This window comes from Toxotes jaculatrix, chromosome 4 (genome assembly GCF_017976425.1).
Source record: "Toxotes jaculatrix isolate fToxJac2 chromosome 4, fToxJac2.pri, whole genome shotgun sequence".
NCBI lineage: Eukaryota > Metazoa > Chordata > Actinopteri > Toxotidae > Toxotes > Toxotes jaculatrix.
Genome location: NC_054397.1, coordinates 30,508,929 through 30,533,709, shown reverse-complemented (window position 1 = coordinate 30,533,709; position 24,781 = coordinate 30,508,929). Strand labels below are relative to the sequence as shown.

Sequence of the window (24,781 nt, the reverse complement as noted above, 5' to 3'; positions counted from 1 at the left end):
TATTCCCGCGGACCAATCGCTGACGTGGTTACGGCCTACCTCACACGGAGAACGGTGTGCAAGGGCACATTTCAGCACCTGGGAGCTGTCCGTTGTGCACGAGCCAGCCGACACCTGACGGTAAGAAGAGAAACACAGATACACATCAGGTGCATGTTAGTGCTGTAATATAAACGGCGATGACACGCAAAACAGACATGTCTAATCAGTCACCACCGACCTGCCGCTGTGTGTGTTCAGGCAGAGAACATCTGCGACACAAGTGTCTCAATAACACAGTTTCCACACGGATTAGCTGGTGCTGCTAAAACCTGTTGATACAATCTGCATATTCCTGAAATATAATAGGAAACCACCAAACCGCGTCTTGTTAGCTGCTGGTGGCGGCCGTTTGGGATCAAAATAGCTAGTTAACGTTAGTAGCTAACAGACAGGGTTAGGGTTAGGGTGGTCCAGACGAGCGTTTGATTAAGGCTACTTCACTATTATTGCTGTTGTTGTTATTGTCATGTCTGAAGCGATCTCTTTCTGGTAATATTAGTTTCGAACATGTTCTGTTGTCTAACCCATACCCAAAGCAACAGTGTTTTTCCATTATGAAAATACGTCTAGCTCCTGGGTTAAAGCCCAATCCTTTATGAGAAATCAAAGACATGAAACTGAAACGACGGTAGCGTTAACGTAGACGTATCAGACAACTTTAACCTTTCAGTCCCGTTTCGCATTGTGAATTACCGTAGATGCAATTTTCATCTGAGAATGACTAAAACCGAATTGAACAGAATAATGAATTGCCCAAGGAGGAGACCTGTATCAGGCTAATGCTGACTAGCCATACGGAGAGCTGGAAGACACCATTGTCCTGTCTAAACATGTACAGTTTTAATGGACAGCTGAATTATTTCAAAACGGAACATGTCTTTATCGTGGTTCATTCTTGCTGGGTGAGTGTAACCTAACCTACTGTGTAGAGAATACTCTTTTTAAAGCTCAGTCTTGAGTGGTCTCCTGGGAATGTATTAAGTTTAAATAGACCTTATTATGGCAGACATTTTGACATGTCAAGGCAGGAAATGCTCTGGTGTAATTAATAGCATTAATGAAGGCCATTTTGGTGAGCCAATCCCAGGAATTGGTATCATACATACTGACTCACTGGACAGACTTCCTGGGATACTTAATGGAACACTGCCTTCATTAATGTTACTGGCTACACCTGACCTTTTCTGCTGTAAGTTAAAAGCTGTGAATCTGATTGTGCATTAGAAGGAAATAACTTCACCAACCAGATTTTAAATATGAACCATTGTCTTGGCTTGAGCATGCTGAGAAAGAAGCCTTATCTCTGACATCAACCAGTTACACACATATATTCAAGGTGCTGACTGTCTCAGTGAGTGTTTATGTGTGTTTGAAAGAGAGGGAGAGTACCTAACAGGTTTGGTTGTTTGCACATAGCATTACTGAATTCATTATAAGACACTTTAACTGATAAAGAGGCTGAAGCTGTTCTAATGCCTGAACCTGAACATGTGAGTGTAGCTGAATGACCTTATCGTAAATAAAAAAACGTTTTTATTTAATGTTTAGGTCCTAGAAGTTTCACTATGTTGTATGAAAAATTGGTAAGTATATAACAAGACAAGAGTTTGCAGCCATGCTAGTGGCTCTGTAATGCTATACTTAGGCAACAACATCAGCATTCTAACATTTGCACAATGAATATGACAATAACACGCTGATGCTAAGCAGGTATAATGTTTACAATATTCGCCATAGTGAGGTTAGAATGTTTACCTACAAAGATTAGCTAATTAGCACTAAACACAATGTGCTGCTGAGACTGATGGGAATGTCCACAGGTTTGCAGGTCTGTGGTTGTAAACCATTATTATTGGACAAAGTAAAACTTTATTCCTTCCTCCTGTGTGTCTGTCAGTGTGAGAGTAAGTCTCACCATATGACAAGAATACTAGTGTGCTTTAATGACTCTGGATTTTAGGTTGAGAGACTACAGATCCTGTTTCACAGTAATAATCAATCTTAGAGGGGAAGAGTGTTTTCTAAGCATGATTCTAAGAACTATCACAAATGGAGTGATTTCACACAGGTTTAACTCTGCTCTCGTTTGTGCTGAAAAGATGAATATATATTTTGAATTGAAGAAGTTGTCTAATCAAACTTTCTGTACATTAAAAACTATATATATACCATAATAAACCCTGCGGCTTAAACAAGGATGCGGCTAATTTATAGATTTTTACGGGCTAATGAGAGAGAACAATGAAAACAATGAAAGAGAGACTGAGGCAGTGTGTGACGAAGTAATTCTGAGGCTGTTCAATTCCGACACTGAAGAAGACAACTTCAGTGGCTTTAGTGCGCAGGAGTGAGAGGAATGATGACTTTTCTGGTATTTTTTATTTTTTTAACCAGCCATTTTACTGCCCTGTTAGAGGCACTGTTCGGAAAAAAAGCATTTATTTAATTAGAAGTTAAAAACATCTTTCGGTGTAACATCTTTCTGTGTAAATATCTCATGTTACAACGTAGACAACTGCGGCTCATAGTCAAGTGCGGCTTATATATGTACAATTTTTTTTTCTTTTAAAATTTAGTGGGTGCGGCTTATATTCAGGTGCGCTCAAGTCCGGAATTTACGGTACCAGAAAGATATAACTTAATGTACATTCTGAGGTGAAAGTAAGTATGAGAAACAAATTTGGAGCCATTTAATCAGTCTGGTGTTTTCATCACACAGATGTTGCCCTTCAGCCTCAAAAGGTTCTCTGTCATCAAATGAACACTGCTCCTCTCTTTTTTGTAGATTCTCATAAATTCTCTTGCAGAGAAGAAAAAGCAGAACTAAATTCAGATACTACAAGCAAAAGGAAAAAGATGTGGGAAACATTAAAAAATCAAGAAAGTGTCCCGCCATTATGTAATAGTAAAGCCAATTTACACCTTACAGTAAAAGGTTACAGCGTAACAGGTTAACACATTTTTGAAGATTACTTTTGACAGGGAATCCCCTGTCCCCTGTTTTACCTCTGTGATTTGGGTGAACTGGCTTCAATGAGCCATTCAGACATACTGCACACTGCATCACTAGTCATTTCCTCCCAGTAACAGCATTCAATCAGTAGATAAGTACTGGTCTTAGCCAATCACAGCACAGATTACTTCAATCCTCTCATGTCTCTTTCTCTTTAATCATCTTATCCTCTCTAACCTGTGGATCTGCTGTATGCCAATATTGAGTGTCAGTGTTATCCCAGCTGTAGCAGAACTGTACACTGTGATAAAATCTAATACAACAGCTCTCAAATAAATATGGGCTAAAGAGGAGTTCATTTGTTTGTTGTCTGAGTAGTCTGATGGGTGTGATTGCAGAACAACCTAACAAACACCAAATAATGCAATACAAGACAAAAACACAACGGTTAGTTTCACAGCTGATAAACAGTCTTTATACAGATATTTTTTTTTATCATAACGTGTCCAGAGACACTGGAAATCTGGGGAAATTCCTTCCATTCATTCATTCATTTGCATCTGAGATCAATGCTTTGCTTGTCTACAAAGTCATAGCCACTTAAACATTGAGGAGAATATACAAATAAACAGAACATATAATTCAATTTTTTCAATTCAATTCAATTCAGTTTTATTTATATAGCGCCTTCCACAATCAAAATTGTCTCAAACTGCTTTACAGAGACCCAGAGCAAGCACTTAAGGCGACAGTGACAAGAAAAAACTCCCTTTTAACAGGAAGAAACCTTGAGCAGAACCTGGCTCATATGGGGGACCCTCCTGCTGATGGCCGGGCTGGGTGAAAGGAGGAAAAGGAGGAAGATAGGACAGCTAGGAATGGAGGAGAGGAGGAGATGCAGCATATAAAACATGACACAAACAGGGTTGGAAGTGGACAATGTTAGAGGGCCAGCATTCAGATTACAGAACAGTTAGTGGATACTGTGTGCTCAGTGATAACTGAAAGGCGGGGAAAGGATTCATCTTAAGATTTGTAAAATTACTTAAATGTAACATAATTTTGTGTTATACATGTGTTTGTGTGTCTCTAGGTGAGGATGGCGAAGGTGAAGCAGGTGGGCTTGCTAGCAGCAGGCTGTCAACCCTGGAATAAAGATGTCTGTGCTGCCAGTGGAGACCGCTTTGCCTACTGTGCTACTTTGGCTATATACATCTACCAGGTGAACTGCTTGTTTGTATTTGTGTTCATGAGGATGATGAATGTTTAAAATCTAAGATGGCATTATGTGCACCTGGTTACCTACTTGATCAGTTCTCACATACAGTATGGCACCTCTGTTTTCTACTCAACTCACCATCTAAACTTCCTTTTCATCACTGATCACGGGAAATGTGAGGTCAATGGCAAAATGTGAATGGTTGACCTAAAACTGATCTTTGTGTATTGCAAACCTCATACCTCAAGAATAATTATGCACAGTGCAGTGTATCCAAATCACTGCTTTAAATAAGAGAATTACTTAAAGCAGTGGTTCCTAACCTTTTTTGTCCATTGCACCCCCAGCCATGGCAGATGGACCCCCTCTCTTGGCACCAACCAGTTATGTTCCAAACATGTTCAGACAAACTATTGTTTTACTAAATGCTTTTATATAAAAGAGATTATTTATACAGTAATTTATTCTCAACCAAACAAAAATGACTCAGTGTACACCGAGTGAAAAATAGACCTTACCAACTACCTTTTCCAATGAAATACACAACCCCGTCTGTCCTTCAAACGTTTTGACAGTTCTAGAGGCAGGGTGGCTACAGCTGGAAGGGTGTTCTCTTCCTCTGTTTTGATTTGGGTGGAAGAAGAGAAGTTACTTTACACAATAAGGTAGATTCAAAGAGTAAAAGTTGCCTGAGTGCATATTGTCACAAACCAGGATATTCCTTTTCTACGTCACGCGAGAAGTGTCAATGTCCTTTCGGCACATGTCATCTTCAGCCTACAGTCTGAAGACAAATCCATAAGTTGTTCCTGCAGTCTTGTAGGAAGGCTGCTGCTGCTGGTCTCAGTCACTCAGGAAGGGTTCCTCACCCAGTCCAGTTTTGCAGCCTTGGACTCAGTATCACTGAAGTAGGAGTACAGCTCACTGTTGAGTTTACACAGATTTGTTTTACTTTTTTCTCAACAGATCTCTTTGTGGTGGTAAGAGGACCATCAAGGAGAGAGAGAAAGCTCACATCCCCACCCTCACATCTCCTCAGTTTCTCGGCCATAGAATTAGCCATAAGTAGTGACATATCATAAGGTGCCTCAATATTTTGGTTGATACACTGGTGGCTGTCCTCTGTCTGAAGTCTGTCAGTTTTCATTTGAAAAATACACCACTCCTACAAATGCGGCTGGAGTGCTTGGTGGTCAGGTGTCTCTTTAAACGAGCTGGCTTCATGGAGTTGTATTGTTGACAGTATTTCTCCACAGCAAAAATGTAGTGGCTGTGGTGGATCTGTAGTGGATCTGTAGTGGCACATGTAAATTCGTACTGTAATTATCCTAGAATTGTTCAGTTTTCATTTCTTTTTCTGTGGGTTCGGTCAAGTTTGCATTGGTATTACGGCCACTTGAAGTAGCAGAGGCAGGGTGTTTTAACCATTTATATATTATCTTTAGCTATCCATTTCAACTTTTTGCTAGCTTGCTAACTTTTTTGGTGCACTGCATACTCAGGTGGGTTAAAGGTGTTACAGCAGATTCAAGTTGATAGGAAACTGATCGTAATTACGCCAGTTGGCCCAGGGGTGGGAAGTTGTTGTTACAACAAATAACCGTTACTAAGATAAGGATCACATCAATGTAAGATTAATTTTTGGTATTGTTTTTTATTTAATGTAATGCAAGTTTTTTTCAAAATACCTGAGCTACCTTAAAATTTTTTATGCACCCCTAGCAACTGCAGAATCGACTGGGGTAAAAATCCTAGATAGGGAATCACTCCCCTGTCCTATGTGTACCCTAGGTAGTCAGTCACTGATTTAAAGCATTCAAACTTCAGCCTGTTTGTCCCATGTATTTTTTTTCTTGATTTAGACCCTTTGTTAACCTCCAAAATCTTTCAATGAACAGTCTATGATCATACACCACATTTAATACCACAGTGAGGTAGTAAATAAAAACAGGTAGTAAATCAGAACAGTTTCCCTTTTTCTAATTCATTGTCATTCTCTGAATCTCCATTTTGTAGTTGGACCAGCAGTACAATGAATATAAGTTGAGATCCATCATGTCAGAACACAAGAAGACTATAACAGCTATCAGCTGGTGTTCTGACAACCCTGACCTCTTTGCGTCAGCCTCTGCTGATAACCTGCTCATAGTGTGGAACGTAGCAGAACAAAAGGCTGTAGCAAGACTGGACAATACTAAAGGTAGATGGATAATTGACACCAGGTTTTACTGACACAGTGCAGTGTTTAAAGTTAGATTATTACCTCTATAAAGTTTATCCCATGTGTAAAATTTCACAATGTCACCTCTACTTTCTTAGGTGTACCGACATCAGTTAGTTGGTGCTGGAACTCAGCCGATGGAGTGGCTTTTGTCTCCCAGCGTGGGCCGTTGTATATCTGGGTCTATGGAGGTCCTGACCCTGGGTTCACAGTGCATAAAGAAGCCCACTCCTTCCTGTCTGATATCTGTCTCTTCAGATGGCACCCCACCAAGAAGGGCAAGCTGGTGTTTGGACACACAGATGGAAGCTTGTCGATTTTTCAGCCAGGTGCTGATGGACACATGCGAGAGTTAAAAGTTGAATTAAAACACACATTCACACATGCATCTTTTGATGTCATTGCCTGGAGGAGGCTTATACTATGAGCCCAACCATGACATACACTGTACATGTCAAACCCTGTCCCTCTCTTTACGTTTCTTAAGCAGAGTCATGCACCTGAAAACACACATCTTCATTAACTTCTTAACCTCTGTCTTCTCATTTTTAGGGAGTAAAAGCCAAAAGCATGTGTTGCGTCCAGAGTCATTAGAGGGCACAGACGAAGAGGACCCAGTTAGTGCTCTGGAATGGGACCCTTTGTCAACCGACTATTTACTAGGTTAGACAGAATATTAACAACTTTGCTAGGATTTTGTTAGCTGAAGAGATTTGAATTTCAAAAGAGAAAAAACACTCACAAAAAGATATTTAGAACATTAATGATGCTTTTTATTTCTACGACACCTATTGCTGGTGTTTGAATATATTTTCTTTCTCACAGTGTCTAACCTTCATAATGGTATCAGGCTAGTGGACAGTGAGGCCTTGAATTGTATTACGTCCTTCTGCTTCCCCTCGGCTGCTGCATCAGTTCAGTGTCTTGCCTGGGTCCCTTCTGCACCAGGCATGTTTATTACTGGAGGTAAAGACAGGGTTTTTAATTTGGGGTGTGTGTATTTATTTTAAGATAGTAGTTGTAGTTCATTTTAATACCTCCCATGCATTAAGAGAAGACAAGTTTACTGGTCAAAAAAAAATACAACACATTTGCATAATGAAAGAGACTTTTGAAACGTGTTAAGTGTTTTGACTTTGTCTGTATGTCAGACTCCCAGGTTGGAGTACTGAGGGTATGGAATGTGTCTCGCTCCACTCCTCTGGACAGCTTTAAACTGAAAAAGACTGGATTTCATGCTTTGCATGTGCTCAATGCCCCCCTTGCCAAGAAAGGTAAAATTTAAAATAAAACCTTTTGGACTTGTACTGTGACTCAAAAGCTGACAACTGTTACAAGCTTTGCTGGATGTATATTTAGTTTGTGCTTCTGTCTCTGTGCAAATATTTTGTGCCACAGTACAAGAGCAGGTTTAAGACAAAATCCACATCTTTGGATCTGTGCTTCTCAGGGACAGCTATATGTTTGTCATTTACCAAAGCACAACAGAAGAGACTCTGTTAATAATGTTTTTCCTTAAATGTCGTGGAAGCACTTTTCTTCTTCTAAGGCTTCATGTGTTTAGCTTCTTAAATAAGGTTGAGACTCACTGTTAAGAAATGTGAGGATTATCTTCCTTATGAATTCTAGAATAAAACACTAGATGTTTTGTTTTTTTCTTTGACTTTTTCCATTTTCTCTACAGCTCCAAGTTCCTCTTCTCCGAGTAAAAGTCAGCACACCAGCTCCACCAGCGAGGCTGTACCTCCCCCGACCCTGTCACAGAATCGCTCTTTCTCTCTGCCTCCTGGCCATGCTGTTTGCTGCTTCATGGATGGAGGGGTGGGACTCTATGACATGGGTGCCAAGAAGTGGGACTTCCTACGAGACCTGGTATTTTATAACATCTTCTGTAAATGAAACAGCCTACACATACTTACACATGACCAATGAACAAACCAATAAAAGAACTTGCCTTTTACTTTGTTTTTTTTTCTCTTTTGTCTTGTTCTCAGGGTCATGTGGAGACTATTTTTGACTGTAAGTTTAAGCCTGATGATCCCAACCTGCTGGCCACGGCTAGTTTTGATGGAACTATTAAAATCTGGGACACAAACACACTAACAGCTGTTAACACCTCCCCTGGCAATGAAGGAGTGGTCTACTCCCTGTCCTGGGCTCCAGGTACGTTAATTTCACACACACACAAGCACATACATATACACATTGTTTTTAACACTGTGTGATGAAACCAAAAACAATTTTCCACAATGTGGACTGGATTCAAACATACACAAACAAATGAACACAATGTCCCAGTCCACAAAAGAGTACATACACATACAAAAGTACATACACAAACTTGGTAAGTTAAATGATACAAAAGACTTCCATCCCAGCAGCAATAGAAAGTGTATCATCTGTTCTTGTTGGCATTTTTGTCTGTATGTGTCTTGCTCTGTTTTCAGGAGACCTGAATTGCATTGCAGGGGCAACTTCTCGTAATGGAGCATTCATCTGGGACGTCAGGAAAGGAAAGATCATCACTCGCTTTAATGAGGTTACTTTAACTTTCAGTGCAAAATAATTTTAAAACTGAATCTGTGCCTAATGAATGTGTGAAAATCAGCAGTGTATTACAGAGTTGAGTCAAATAAGTTCAAATATGGCTGCCGTCTCCCTCTTTTTCTACAAGAAATTTGAAAAAAAAAGAAAGAAATACACTTCACTTTGAAAATGTTGTTTCCATACCAGCTGGAATTAATCTGTCTTTGCAAAGCTACCGCTTAGTGAAAATGATGAATGATGTGATGATGTCTGCAGTGACAGTGCAGTGAAGCTCTCTGTGTTCCTCCAGCATGGTAAGAATGGTATATTCTGTATATCATGGAGCCATAAAGATTCAAAGAGGATCGCTACCTGTAGTGGAGATGGATTCTGGTAAGTGCTTATGTTCTATTCTGTGAGGATTTTTTTTAATGAAAGTATTATAAATTTATCCCTCACAGAGAGTCTTACATGTTTTATGTTGATTTGACAACAGCATCATTCGGACCATTGATGGTAAAATCCTCCATAAGTACAAACATCCTGCTGCTGTGTTTGGTTGTGACTGGAGCCAGAACAACAAGTAAGACATCAGTCCATCTGTCATCTGTTGTCATTCACCTCATGCTGCAACTGGCTACGTATTGCAGTGTAGTGTGTGTGTGTGTATATATAAAGTTACTGTCAATGCAAGATCAAACCATGTCTACATTCATCTTCAAGCACACTAATACTGTCAAAAATAAAAGTGTTGTGTCTTGCTAACAAGTGGCCAGAGTGTGTCACACATCCTCCTATCTCCTTCTCTCTTTGTAGGGATATGATAGCAACAGGCTGTGAGGATAAAAATGTTCGTGTGTACTACCTGGCCACCAGCTCCGATCAGCCTCTGAAGGTCTTCACCGGGCACTTAGCGAAAGTATTCCATGTTCGCTGGTCTCCCCTCAGAGAGGGAATACTGTGTTCTGGATCAGATGATGGGTGAGTACATCCACAGAGACCTAGGTGTACTACAGACTGTTCAAAATGTTTCTGTTGGATAAGATGATCATTTAAAGAGGAATCTGTTCCACTGCAACAGCAAATTATAAGGTACAAAGCAAGAACAAGGAATCAAAGAAGAGCACTGAGCATAAAGCATGTGAATTCTAAGATGTGGACATTGTGTTTACAGCATGTTGTTATTTTTGAGGATTAGAACTTGCTCTCACTCTTTGAACTGACTAGCTAAATGCTAAAGAACAACCAAGTCAAAGTCATTTAATTATTTCAGATGCTGTTAATGGTTTACTTACATCACCATGTTTAGCACAGGAAGACAAGAGGCCTTTATTTTTTATAATGATGTTGATAAACTCTTAAAATGATTATTTATCATAAATAACTTAAACCCTGCAGTAACGTGAATATTCTTGCATTATATGTGGTGAAGAAAATAAGTATTTGGCATTTAAACTGTTGTTTCAAATGAACTGAAGGAGACAACATTGTGTTTCTCTCTGTATAGTACTGTTCGTATATGGGACTACACACAGGACGCATGCATCAATGTGCTGAGTGGTCACACAGCTCCAGTCAGAGGCTTGATGTGGAACACAGAGGTTCCTTACCTCCTCATTTCAGGTAATACCACTAAAGGTTTTGTGATCAACATGTTATCAGTGTCTGCATTGATGAGCTACTTGTGTTCTTGCTTGCCACTGTATGTCTATTCAGTGCAGTCTGAACAGGCCAACAGAAATAAACCACATGAATACAGAGGCAGTATGTGTTTCAAGATACACTCTCTGACCATTTAATTATATAATCAGAATTTTTGTCATTTATCTTTTCCTTACAAAGCTCTTCTGTCAAGAAACTGTAGGAGTAGGTGTCTAGGTCTAAAATAGATAGAATCGTCAATTGTATAGTTTACCTTTACTGTAACCACTGTAAAATGTAATGTAAAATTTGATGGAGAAATTAATAAAAACATTTTTTTTTTAAACTACAGCATCATGACTCATACAGATACCATTAGGAACTGACAGTAAAATATGGCTCTTTAGTAAAATCTAGTGGCAGTTGTAGGAAGCTACAGCAACATCAGGCAACACACACCTCCGCTGCAATCCTAAATGTTTTTGATTAAATTGTAATTACACATTTCAGGTTCACCAACTGTTATTTACAGCTGATATAGTATTTCAAAAGGACCTGAAACAGCATATTGTAGAAATGTTTTATATGTACATTCATAAAATGACACCATACTGGCCTATACAGAAAATAGAAGGCTCATACATAGATTTTGAACTCTATTTTTAAGGGATAGGACTATACAGTCAGTTGTTGTATTTAAGTAGTAAAACGCTGTATTATTTTCAAGGTTCTTGGGATTATACAATCAGAGTGTGGGACACAAGAGATGGCACGTGTCTAGATACAGCCTATGACCATGGAGCTGATGTCTACGGTAAGACAGGATTGTGGAAAGAACAACCTACTAGTTAATGCTGGAGATAAATGATAGGTTTCAGGTATAGTATGTGGTGATGTAAAAAAGAAGTTTTAGGTATTCAAATTGAATTTTATGGATTAAATGCAACAACTCTTTTTTTTTATTGTTTCAGAAATGCATTGCATCACATTCAAGTAGTTTTTACAAGGACAGACATTATACAAAACACATTGCTTTATATACTTTTGTCACATAGACTGAAAACTACACAAGCTCACTGGAAATTTTGAATCCAAAAAAGTGAGACATTCTTTCAAACCACCATTTACTCTCTTCAGCATGTACTTAGAGATGGTTTTCTGCCAAGACAGAATTTTGAACCTCTGTTTTCCATACCATTAAATCCATGTTCCCAACTGCATGTCCGTCTGTAGGTTTGACATGTCACCAGAGTCGTCCATTCACCATGGCCAGCTGTAGCAGAGACAGTACGGTGAGGCTGTGGTCTCTCACACCCCTCATCTCTCCATTGCTGCTAAACATCCTGACTGACCAGCCTTGGGAAAAGATAATAGGAAACACAGGTATGAACAGACGCTTGATTTGTTCTGTTTTATGGTGTCTAAATCTAAATCTAAATCTATTTAAAAAATCTGTGGTGGTTGTGTGCCCTGCAGACACAGCTATGGTTCCTGGCTCACCTCCACTGCTTTGTGGTAAAGTGTCTCGAGACATCAAACAGGAGCTGGACAAACTGAGTTTAGACATCAGGGCCAAGAAGCTTCGCTGGTTCTCTGAATGCTTTTCGGTAACTACATTCTAAATTCTCATGTGATAAAATGGCACCTAATTCACCGTGATACCTTCATAATGTCCTGTCAAAGCTGATGAGTGCTTCTGAAAGTCCTGATGTAATCTTAGTCTGTATTATCAGAAGTTTATCTAAGGATATGCAATTCAACTAGGGAATCATTTTGCCTCAGATTAAGTCTATGAACATGCAGTGTGCCTCTGCTGCTAAATGTGTGTACATTTTACTTAAGGAGTCCACTACAAGGGAGTCTCTTTTCATAATTGATTAAAAGCTACTATATTCACTTACCAAATAATGTTCCCTATTGCATATCACATTATTTAGAACTGGAAATCTAGAAATCAGCTCACAAATACAAGTACAAAACTGAAATATATCTGAACGCTTTGTTTGTAAACCATTTATTAAGTTTCTTTCCGTTGCTGGCACACCATATATTTTATACTATTTGGTATATAGGATGGTGAAAAAATGAAGGAGCCTAAGCCCTAAATTTGTTTCATCTAAGCTTTGGCAACCTTTTATTTTGTGTTTACAAATCAAACAGAGATTAGAAAAGGAAAGGCTTTAATACAAGGGGTAATAGTTTATGGACTAAGGTAGAATGACTTGAGTTATCCAGCTCTTGTTACATATACAAGCAGGTCAAAGTCACTTGAGTGATTCTGCAGAAATTGTGAAATTAATAAGTTTTGTGGTTTTTCTGTTTCGGGTAATTGAAAATTGTAAGTCAACACTCAGCAGTCATCTGCTACCTCTGCCTGAAGTGCCTATCACCCAAAAGGAGGTCCATGAGGACATGGTGGCAACACTAGGGTGCCCCTATTTACAGCATGGTGAGGAAGTGGGCTGCTGAATTCAAATTTGGCAGAAAGAAGCTGAAAGATGACCCCCATCCTGGAGAGCTGGCCAGTGTCACCACAGAGGAGAACATTGATAAGATCCATGAAATGATCTGTACAGATCAACAAATAACACAGCAGTACATAGCCACATAGCCACATAGTACATAGCCACATCTCCTAATGACCAAGGTGTCAGGTCAGGTCTTCCTTGGGCCTGATGAGAAGCAGATTTGGAATAACATGTCAAGGGACAATCTTGCCATTTTTGAGGGGGATCCAGAGAGATTTCTATGGCAGTTTGTAACCATGGATGACTCTTGGGTCCATCACAACAGAGATGGAAAAACAATAGACCCACAGTCTCCAGTTCCCAAGAAAGCCAAATTGGTGAGGACCACAGGCAAGGTGATAGCCTCCATTTTCTGGGACGCAAAGGGAGTGCTGCTGGTGGACGACCTGGCAAAGGGTCACACTATTACAGGGGCCTACTATGCTGATCTCTGGAGACAGCTACAGGAGAAAATCAAGAAGATTCGGTGTGGGAAGCTAACAAGAGGAGTGCTCTTCCACCAGGACAACACTCCATTCAACAAGTCCACAGTGGCGATGGCTGCCATCGAGGAATGCAGATTTGAATTTGTCCAACACCCACCCTTTTTGTCTGATTTGACACGCTCAGACTACTACCTCTTCCCCTAAATAAAGACGGAGCTCAGTGGTCAACATTTTGACATTGATAATGAACGCCATTGCTGCTGTGGACTACTTTGTGGAGGTCCAAGATGCTGACTTCTACAAGGGATCAGTATGCTAAATAAATGTGCTCGGCTTTCTAAAACTGACTCCTACCTTAGGCGACAAACTTATCAGTCACCTCTCATACAGCTTCTCCTTACTAAAGGAACATATAAATAATTTTTGGGTACATTGACTGTAAATTTGGCAACATGTAAAAACGTGTAAACGTTTTTCTTCAGTGAATCAATGAAAGTATTTTTTATTTGTTTTCTTTGTATGAACGTACATGCTCCACGTGTGTTTGTGTGTTTATGAACATAGTTGTGTGTACTTCATCTTGTACTAGCCTCCAGGAGGCAGCAGCAACCTGTGGGACTTGGTATCAGTCATTAACGGCCAGGACGACTCAATGCTACCAGCTAGCTACAGCAAAGGAGTGATGCACATGAAGCACCTTCTCAAGTTTAAAACAGTAAGTTGCTCTTATTCCCTGTCATCATGTGAAGAAATCTAGAGAGACCACAAAGCGAAGAAGCGGTTTTTTACAAGCCCTGTCTCAAACAAGCTATGGTTTTTGACAGACAGCTAATCAAATCACTGTATGACAGACCCAGTTTGTACTGCAAGGAATTCTCTTTTTTTTGCCAACCCTTTGCACATTCTAACTGCCACTAAACAGACAACATGCCTGTGAATTCAATTCTGAATGTTTTCATCTTCTATGTTCTAGTCAGCTAAAAGTCCAATTTTGAAGGTGTTTATATTTTGAGGTATTTGGGTTACCAAGTTTTCCACTCTGTCTGTCAGTCCGAAGCACAGGAGTTGACTATAGTCAAGATGTCTAAATTTGGAGGAGGTATTGGAGCTCCCAGTAAAGAGGAGAGGCTGAAAGAAGCAGCAGACATCCATCTGAGACTGGGGCAGATTCAACGATACTGTGAATTAATGGTGGAGCTGGGACAGGTAGGGAGTGTATGTGTATGTGAGTGTGCACAGGTCTGACTGTGTGTGTAGTTATTTTCCTAGAAATGAACTCGAATGGAGGGAGAGCCTTATTATCTCTCTTTCAGTGGGAGAAAGCATTATCTGTGGCACCAGGAGTTTCCACGAAGTACTGGAAGAAACTCATGCAGAGGTAAACCACGTTTTTTTCCCCAGCTTTTCAACTAAACAACAATAAAAGTGAAATACAACACATACTTCATGCCCCAGTCCACATTTGTTTTGCACTCAGTGTGCACTGCTTAGAAGACTTTTAAAAATGTTTGTTCAATAACTTATGGTACTGTCATAAGTACCTGAACAGGGGGTGGACAGTACAGTGCAAACCAAAGCAATAATCCTGCAAAAATACTGCACTGCCATCAAGTCAGACAGGTGTTTGTGGGAATTTCTGAGACTGTAATAGTGGACAAAATATCAGGAATAGTAACAAAAGAATCCAACCATCACAACCACACAACTTATTTGACACAGTATCAACAAAAGATGAGTTGGATAAGACTGAGTTGAATTTCGCTTTTTTGTCTGTGTGAATCAAAATGTTCCTTCAGAACACTGCTTAATCTAACAACCATTAACAGCAAAGAGACCATGTGTGGCAAGCTCAGAATGTGCTTTGTAGCAAGAGAGAAAAAGGAAGAGAACAAACAAAACAGCTACTGGTTATGCAAATCTGAATGAAGCCCCTAAAATATTTTAGATAATTAATAATAATGATAAATCAAAAAATGTAAAATGACAAAACAAAAAACTAATACATGTGCTCTTTGTTTCATTAGTGTTTGCTAAGCAGTGGCCTCTTGAAAAGCCCTTTCACTGTCTGCATTTTTACATTCTTACAGTCTGATTTTAAACCAAACGATTGTTTTGTCAGTTTACCAATTTAAATTGAAATACAACACACAATAAAAACGCAAATGATAAACCTTTATATGTGGCGTGTTTAAGTATAACCTGTGTTTTCTGTATGGAATTGTTATATGCTTATGTTGCAGGAGAGCTGATCAGCTGATGGCTGAGGATAATGATGATGCTATCCCATATTGCATTGCCACAGGAGACATAAAAAAACTTGTAACTTTCTTCAGTTCCAGAGGACAACTGCTAGAGGCCTTACTGATAGCACAGGTACAGAGAGGGAAGGAATAAAGACACAGATGAAGTGATGAGATGACAGGTAACAGTAGTTTTCTTTGGAGGTGGATGAATGGTAGATCTTGAATAAATGGTTACAGATCAGAACATGAAGAGGAGGGTTGGATAAATAAGTAAGACAAAAACGAGAGGTGAGGGACTACTTGAACAGTAATTTTGATTGTTGTGATAATACTGATCACAAATGATAAAAATAATATTTCTTGTTTCCAGGGAGCATGCGAAGGGAACATTCGAGCACCTCAAAGCTCCCCAGTCAACCACATGACTCATGATGTGGATAGCATACAACAATACCAGAGGTAATGCAAAAATATGCACACCCCAACAGTAATGCTAAGATTCTGTCATTGATTTACCTTTGTTGCACAAGTTGAAGTGAATTTGAAATGGTATACAGTTACAGATACCTTTGGTCTGAAGCTCCTCATAGGCAAGAAACTGTGTTGATAATTGGGGTGTTTGTCAAGTGTACACATATGGCACAAAATTTAGAGTGATAAGTTTACTACAGTCAACAGCAGAAAGACAAATTTAGGCAAACAGCTAAGAAGTTAAGCAGGCAACAGGTAAAACAGTCGGACTGGGATAGAAGCCTGAAGCTGCTGATGGAGAAGCGGGTGATATTTTATCAGTATTTATTAGTATTTTTGGCAAGTTGTCTCCTCAGCATGAGAAAAGCCAGCACGAGAGTTCAATTGAAAACTACCAAAATGTTATACAAGCAAAATCCAAAAAAGCAGCTCGCAGTTTGATCAAGGAGAACAGAATCTGTTGTCAGCTCTGACTCATGTCAGTTCCACAGAAATCCAAATAGTCATCAGTTTTTACAGTTTGTACAGTAGGACGTTCTTAAATCACCCCAGCAGCATAAACCACTACACCTTTGCCCGTCATATGTTTCAAACACTTTTTGCCAAAATCTTACTATATACACAGTTTCCATCCCAATCCTCTCTGTAAGTGAGTTATGTTCAATGTGTTTGACCTAATATTAAGCCCTGAGACTATTTGCACATACAGTACCAGTCAAAAGTTTGGACACACCTTCTCATTCAGTGGTTTTTCTTTATTTGTATTACTCTATACATTGTAGATTCATACTGAAGACATCAAAACTATAAAGGAAGAATGCCAAGACTGTGGAAAGCTGTCATATAAGCAAAAGGTGGCTACTTCAAAGAATCTAAAATATAAAACATATTCTGGTTGGTTTAACACTTTTTTGTTAACTACATAATTCCATATGTGTTCCTTCATAGTTTTGATGTAATAAAAATAAAGAAAAACCACTGAATGAGAAGGTGTGACCAAATGTTTGACTGGTACTGTACATTATTTCCAGGCCTAACTTTGATGGTCCTGACGCTGTGTGTTCTGACTCCTAAACTCAGTCTCCAAAAACGTGCATTAAAGATGGCACACCTCAATGTCAGATCCCTTCCTCATAAAACTCTCATTGTTAATGATATTATAACATCTCATGGGCTTGATTTTATTCTCCTTACTGAGACTTGGCCTGATGAAACTGGTCTAATTTTTCAGTTTCACTCTGTACCAGTACCTAACAGGAAGGGTGGTGGTGGTGCTGCTGTTTTTTTCAGATAACTTATCATGTAAAAGTGTCTCATTTTGTTCTTACTCTTACTCAGATCTGCATATCCCAGTCTAGTGTTCACAGTTTACCAGCCTCCAAAACAAAAAGACACACAGTTACACAGTTACACATATATGGTTCTGCCAACAACCTCAGCCCAGTGAAGGACCTCATCCAGTGAAAAACTTTTTACAGGTAAATTAGGACAAAACTTTCCCAAGTAGGTAGGGACTAGCAGTAGGCCCAAAGGCTTTGAGGCACCAGATTCAACCTTTGTTAACTCCCCTGCCATGAAAACCTTGTGAGAATGTTGATCTGAACTTTCAGAGGCATAAATCTAACATTTCCATGACTGGTTTATATCATCTCTAAAAATATATCTAAAGTCTAATACTAAAACTAATATTAGCAGCATTATTGAGTGTATTCCTTTGTGTGCAGTCTGAATGAATAATTTAATGTGGAGAAATTGATCAGCTAATTCTAGTAAATTATAAAGAGCATCATATGTATGTGTGTGGTTAAAAATAAACTCAGCATCCCCACTAGAAAACTTTAGACTAATTCATTAACTCTCTGAAATGAATCCCAGAATACTTGTGAGCAGATCCACTTTCATCACAAGCCCTGGCTTTATCTTCTCTTTTTGTGTCCAGCCTCCTCCATAAGGTATGTAAGGAACTAGCTGAATGGTACTTCCAGGATGGATGCTCTATCCTGGCAGCATGTTGTCACCTAGCTGTGGACAACATCAAGGTACACACCAGAGTCTTTGCATGTTACCATTAGTGCATTTGTATGCAAGCTTTGCTGTGCATAAAAATTATTTTAAAATGTGGCTGAAATGTGTATGTTTGTGTGTGTTATATTTTTAGTTAGCCATGTCTAGTCTGATCCGAGGTAATGAGCTGGAGTTGGCTGCATGTGTGGGTATTGTCCTGGGAGAGGCAGCTGGTCAGAGCACTGTGTACTGCCTTGAACTCTTGGCCAGGAAGTACATGACCACACCTACATGGTATGTCTCTATCTATGCATGTCCAGTTAATGTATACTAACTTACTCTCCTGTAAACCTTCAAAGTAATCCAAACTAGAACTAGTCCAGTCTTGGCTTCTTCTTCTTGTTCAGTTTTTTTTTTTAATTTTGTACTATTTGTTTTTCTTACTTAAAAGAAATTTGATCAGGATTTTTTCATGTTGCAAACCACAATCACAAACCACCAATTCACTCATATCCTGTTAGCTTATTACCATCTTCATGTGACCAATAATAATACATTTATTTTGTTTGGTGTTCAGCCAGCTGTAATAACAATGGGTTTACTGTCCAGTATTGACTTTACATAATTAGACATGCCCCTAATTTTGAAATTTATAAGTTTTATATATATATATATATATATATATATAATACTTTGAGCATAGGTGAAGCCCAGTCACCACCGCTACAGGCAGACCTGTCACCTCTGTGGAGCAGGACACAGCCTCAGGGTGTGTTCAGACAAAACGCAAGGCAAACTTTTGCCACGATACAATTAGATACAGAGTGAGAAGAGCTGTGAATATGTGTCCATGAGATGAGAAAATATTTCAACTTGAGCAAAATCTTGGCATGACACTTTGTTACAAAAGCCTATGAGTTGCACGATACAAATTCTGTAATACACAGGCAGAACAAAAATGGAGAGGGCTTGGAGAAAAATCAGTGAGACTGTAGGACTACCAGGAAGTTCTGAAAATATATATCTGTGACTTGATTCCAGCTATTCCAGCTTGTACTTTACCACGAGCTGAGTTAGCACTAGCGCCAACATTAGCACAGCTGGCTTTCTGGGACTAGGCGGCAATAGTGGTTATTTTGGTCATGGCTGATGGTGAAAATAAACATTGCAAAGGTATGTGGTATCTATGGATCCTCTCTTTTCAGAACACAGTACTCCCATTGGCTATCAAGGGCTAATGTTTGCGGATTGTTAAATACTCCAAAAACAGTCCAGCGACAGTATTCTCATGAGCAATGTGGATTCAAAGGATTCAAGGATTCAAAGGAATCCTTGAATTCTCATGAGCAATGTGAGGCAAAAATTCACCTGTTTGGTCTGAATGCACCATAATAGTTGTCACCTCAGCATCCTTCAGTTTGAGTGAATTTGGATCAGCAGGGATCTAAAGTTAGAGAGTTCTTCGTCTGCTCCTTTCACTCAGATTAGTGGCTGTAATGGGCTGTGGCCGTTTGAAAGGTACAGCCAATGTATGTTTATGTTTCCTGTGTTTAAATTTAGGGAACTCTCAGTTGACCTACTGCAAATGATTCCAGACAATTGCATTTTATTGGCTAAGCTGTGTGCATATTACCCAGGAAGTGCTGCTGAAATCAACCAATTACATGAAAAGGTGAGTAGGTCATCTTCCAGTGAAAACTAAGACATGTTTTGGATGAAATGGAATGATGGCTTGATGTCTTATATTAATGGTATTAATGGTGTTGTTTGTCATTCAAGTGCGGTCTCCCTCCATTAGAGGAGTGTAAGGCCTTGGCAGAGACAGCCATGCATGAAGGAGATTTGTTTTCCACAGTTAAATTTCACCTGCTGAGCTCTGAACCTGAAAATGCACTTCGGATTGGGATAGATCACATTAAAGGTAATGACAAGTCTGTGTCAGTGTGTGTTTATGTGCAATTTCCTACCTAACATCTGCCCATGACACAACTTCACTCAAATGACCTTTAACATTAAACAGTTGGCAATATTTAAATGTTCGCCAAAACACACAAAACTAGACATGAGCATGGCACTAGACCTGATGACATCCATGTGCAATGAGTCTATTTTTCTAAAAGTCAGATTCTGACATGTCAGTAGTTGGTGTAACTCATAGAAATGTGTTTTCAGAATATTGTTTTCACATTTTAGCCTTAAAGAAGGACATACTTCATTTTTATTCTAAATTCAGCCATTTGATGGTTCTCCCACATGCTTGTGGTTTGCAAGTGTAATTTATGAATGACCAGTCTCCAAGCCAGTCTTCATGAAGACCTTCCAAATCTGCACTGTGACTGCACTGTGTAAATTCCAATCAAAACATTTAGCAAAGCTGTTGATACCAAAGATAAATGCATATCCAAAAAAGTTAGCAAGGCAGTTAGTATAATATCTTCTCAACGCTGATCCCAATTAAGTATTCATTGCAGCCTCTGTCAAACTGAAGAAAAGAATCAGAATTTCTGTCTTTATGAAGCTTTCTTTAACTTTCTTCTTCACCAGAACAATTGACTGGATCTGATTGGACGGTGGATAGTGTTCATCCAATCCTTGACCTGATGAGTTACATCAGAACTGACCGCCTCATTATGGCCAAGTTGACAGAGTAAAACCATTTATTATTGTAGCATTAGTGTTCAAATTGATTTTCATTAATTTCCATTTTGCTTTTACTTCCCACACATTGTCAGCCTTTTTCACCATCCAGGTCTTTGCGTGTGTGTGTGTGTGTGTGTGTGTAGAGCCCGCAGTGAGCTGTTGATTCTATCTGGTTATATTGGAGGTTTGCTTGCCATTAGAAGACAGTACTCCAGCATTGTACCTGCACTCTATGAATACACCAGGTAAACACACAACTGTGTGGATGTGTTAGTAATTCTTTAGTGAACATGGCTGCAATAAACCCAAAACTGTGTTCTTTTCTGTGGCGCGTTGTCAAAAACAGGTCATACTGGCTAAAGATATATCGAACCCCCTCATAATATTTTGTAGTGATTGGTCTTTTAGTTTTAAAACACTGATTCAAATTTTAAAAACACTGACGTTGAACACAGTTAAGTGATGAGGAAGATTAGGAGCTCTAACTGTGCGGCTGTTGCCTACAACATCAATATTTTATCACACAGTATTATACTGTTGACTGTTGCAATGGGTCACCACCTGATGCCTTCCCAGTTGGCAGACAGACATCCAGTATCTTACTTTGTGATCTAGATTTAACTAGTGGTAAATATATAATGAGTCTACAAGAATATGTTGAGTAAAGACCTCTATGTTTTGCAATGCTAATTTGATGCCTGATGTCAGGCTGCTTATTAAGTATTTCTTTTACTTAGATAACCACCATAATCACCATAAGTGGATTAATTAATCAGTCTAAACGCCATGTCTTCCTTTGTGTTTCTCAGTCAGTTGTTGAAGCGGAGGGAGGTATGTGTTCCTCTGAAGATTGAGCAGCTGTCTGTGGAGCTGGATGCCTGGCGGGCCTGCACACAAAGTAACAGCAAGTAGGTCACACGCACACACACACACACACACACGCACACACACACACACACACACATATATATATACATATATATATACACATATATTCCTCTTTTTATTCCTATTCATACACATCAGTGATCACCTTTGACCAGGTGCAATGATAAAGTGTTGAGAAGATAAACACTTTATCTAACAAAAAAAATCATGTTGTCGCAATTGTTTCATGAGAAGAGGTAAAATATATTTTATTCCAACTTTATGGGCAACATTGTATATAGGGCCAAGCGTAACATAGCTATGCTTCCTCCTCATCTATCTAGTGGAAATAATGAAATGAAGGTAAAGAGGCAGATGGTGAAGAAGAGAACACTGAGGAGATCATCACCTCCCCTAATCTCCAGTGTAATCAGGCCTAGTCTCAACTGCCCAGTAGCTCTAGAACTAAGGCCACTATTACGCCAGTTACCAAGGCAACACAGGATAAGAGCGATACATTGAGAGCAACTGAATGGCCTCTGAATATGTTGACCCAAGTGATGAAAATGATGGTCATTATGCTGCCAGATTGATAAATCAGGTAAACATCTTTTTGAGGTATCAAGGACTTGTGGATGAGAAGGACTCTGAATGGAGCCTCATGTGAAGTCCACAAGGAGGAATTCAAAGTGCTGTGCAGCTTTGTTAAAATCAGAGAAGCTAGAGATGCTAGGGTGTCTTGACAGCAGACTTCACTGGATTTGCACAAATGTATCTCTTCTATTTGATTGCAACAGTCCTCCATCAGAGTGTCAAAGAGAAGAATTCAGCTGCCTGGAGAGGAGAATCCAGCCGACAGACTCTGGTAAAAACAACATTTCTGGCCCCAGTTTAATCAGGAGGGCCTGGTTATAAAGAAATAATGGTGTGCTCATAAAACATATATTAAATCCTCAAGACTTAGCCAGGATTTTGATGATGGTAGTGGTCTGATACATCAGCATTAGGAGCTGGAGGCAGCAAGCCTTAAGGTACAGCTAATTTGGCTTAATAAGAGTATGCTGATTAGTGATTGGTTACTGTGGATCTGAGAGGCTTTCTGACTGGATTGAGTGTGTCTTCAAGGGTGAAATTATTATGAATTAAAGAGAAATTAAATTAAAGAGCAGAGGAGACAGAGTGAAGTATTATCTTGCTATGCTCCATAAATAATTAAAATGGACTATTGATGGTTAGTCCGTGTTATGTGTAATCATGACCAGTAAAACGTGTTTCCTTCCTCTCTCAGCTGTGTTCGTCCTGAGTGGAGCTGATTATGTGACAGGGTCCAATCTGCCAAGCCACTCAGATGTTCAGCTGTCCTGTTTCACTGGACACAGAATACAGGTGTGTGTTTCCATATATGTGATATATGTTTTGACAACATGACTTTTCTCATGGTTTTCTTCTTTTTTAATGTGCAGGGTCCAGTATTTTTGTTGGAAGATGGTAAATCAGCAATCTCACTTAATGATGCGCTAATGTGGGCAAAAGTGAACCCCTTCTCGCCTCTGGGAACAGGACTGCGCATCAACCCTTTCTAACGCAAACGCAAGCGTACACACACACACACAAAGAGGACAGTCCGAGGGAAAAGTTTACACATTGGAAGGAAGGAAAAGACAAAAGCCAGAGGATAAAGTGTAGTGATGGAAAAGAAAAATGAAAACTTGACTGAAAATACGCTTTTGTGCTTCAGCTGTGTGGCCCACTCTATAATTTATTGAGCCAACAAATGTGGTACATTTGTGACTGTGATTCAGTTTCCTACAAGCTCACAAGCTTTTGGGACTGGTTAGCTTAGCTGTTACTTAGCTGAGAACTTACCCAAACAAAATCGTCATTCATCATTTGAGAGGATAGATTCCTATAAACTGAGATATGTGGGTCATTTGCTCTTTTCTTCACATAATTTTTCAACTTATCTGTATACGGAAAATAAATTTGAATCACTTTCTTCTACTGTTGCAAATGCTAAATACTGGAATAAAGGAATCATTGCAAATATATGTGAGACTTGACCTTGTTTCATTTTGGTAACTCTAACTGATGCAAAAATAAGATGCAAATAGTAAAAACATTTGAAACAACATAACTGCAAGTGGCAATTTACAGATTCTTCTTCTCTTCTTTTTTCGTTCAACAGAAGGAAGTAGCGCCCTTGCTCAAAATGAAAGCTGTGAACAGCAGAGGCTGAGAGTTTCAGGCTTGACAAAGCTGAGCAAAGTCACTTCAGCTATTTTGACTCTGTTTAAAGAAGGAATGAGACACACACATGCTTGTTTCATTGCCACAAAGCCTGCATCACTTCCGGCATTTCTGCACCCTTCATCAGATTTTAATAAAATGATGTCCACTTTCACCAATCAATATGCCACTTCAAAATTTGGTTAATTCTTGCCCCCAGAGCATGCACACCAGTTTTGGTGAACATCTGTCCACTTGGTTTTCAGATACAGAATTGGGGAATTTGTGGCACTCCCTATGGTTTGGGCTTAAAATTCTTTTGTGAATGTGTTCCCAATAGTGGCCTGAAGACATCTACCAAGATTTGAGGTGAATGGACAAAGGGCTAATGACTAATGGCCAATAATCACTCAAGTTCACTTCAAATAATCAACTTCTGCCTCTCGAATTGAAATTTTACTTGATGGTGGCCATGTTTTGCAACCGATCTTGTGTATCTCTGTCTTGCTAGGGTGTATACCCAATTTGGTGTTAATGGAGTCAAAATCCAATAATGTCTATTAATTTTACTGTTGGGCTGCACAGTGGTGTGGAGGTTAGCACTGTCTCCTCACAGCAAGAGGGTTCTAGGTTGAAATCCCAGTTTGGGCTCTTCTGTACGGAGTTTGCATGTGCCTGTGTAGGTGTTCTCCGGGTACTCCGATTTCCTCCCACAATCCCAAAAACATGCACATTAGGTGAATTGGCTACTCTAAAATTGCAGCTAGGTGTGAGT

At 39.3% G+C, this 24,781-nt stretch overlaps 1 protein-coding gene across 1 annotated transcript; it reads left to right on the top strand.

Moving 5' to 3' along the window:
- The first annotated feature begins 37 nt into the window (after positions 1 to 37).
- wdr17 (WD repeat domain 17) lies at positions 38 to 23,798 on the top strand. Its single transcript, XM_041035896.1, has 32 exons — positions 38 to 120; positions 4,089 to 4,217; positions 6,231 to 6,414; positions 6,534 to 6,764; positions 6,988 to 7,098; positions 7,261 to 7,401; positions 7,587 to 7,709; positions 8,120 to 8,307; positions 8,430 to 8,598; positions 8,883 to 8,974; positions 9,272 to 9,354; positions 9,458 to 9,544; positions 9,778 to 9,942; positions 10,469 to 10,584; positions 11,330 to 11,416; positions 11,836 to 11,985; positions 12,079 to 12,209; positions 14,145 to 14,270; positions 14,606 to 14,761; positions 14,869 to 14,933; positions 15,796 to 15,928; positions 16,169 to 16,257; positions 18,209 to 18,308; positions 18,428 to 18,567; positions 19,834 to 19,945; positions 20,053 to 20,194; positions 20,818 to 20,920; positions 21,057 to 21,158; positions 21,723 to 21,821; positions 22,578 to 22,645; positions 23,069 to 23,166; positions 23,244 to 23,798. Exons 2-32 carry the CDS (start codon positions 4,095 to 4,097, stop codon positions 23,361 to 23,363), a joined length of 3,834 nt encoding a protein of 1,277 aa, XP_040891830.1. The 5' UTR covers positions 38 to 120; positions 4,089 to 4,094; the 3' UTR covers positions 23,364 to 23,798.
- Positions 23,799 to 24,781: the final 983 nt, after the last annotated feature.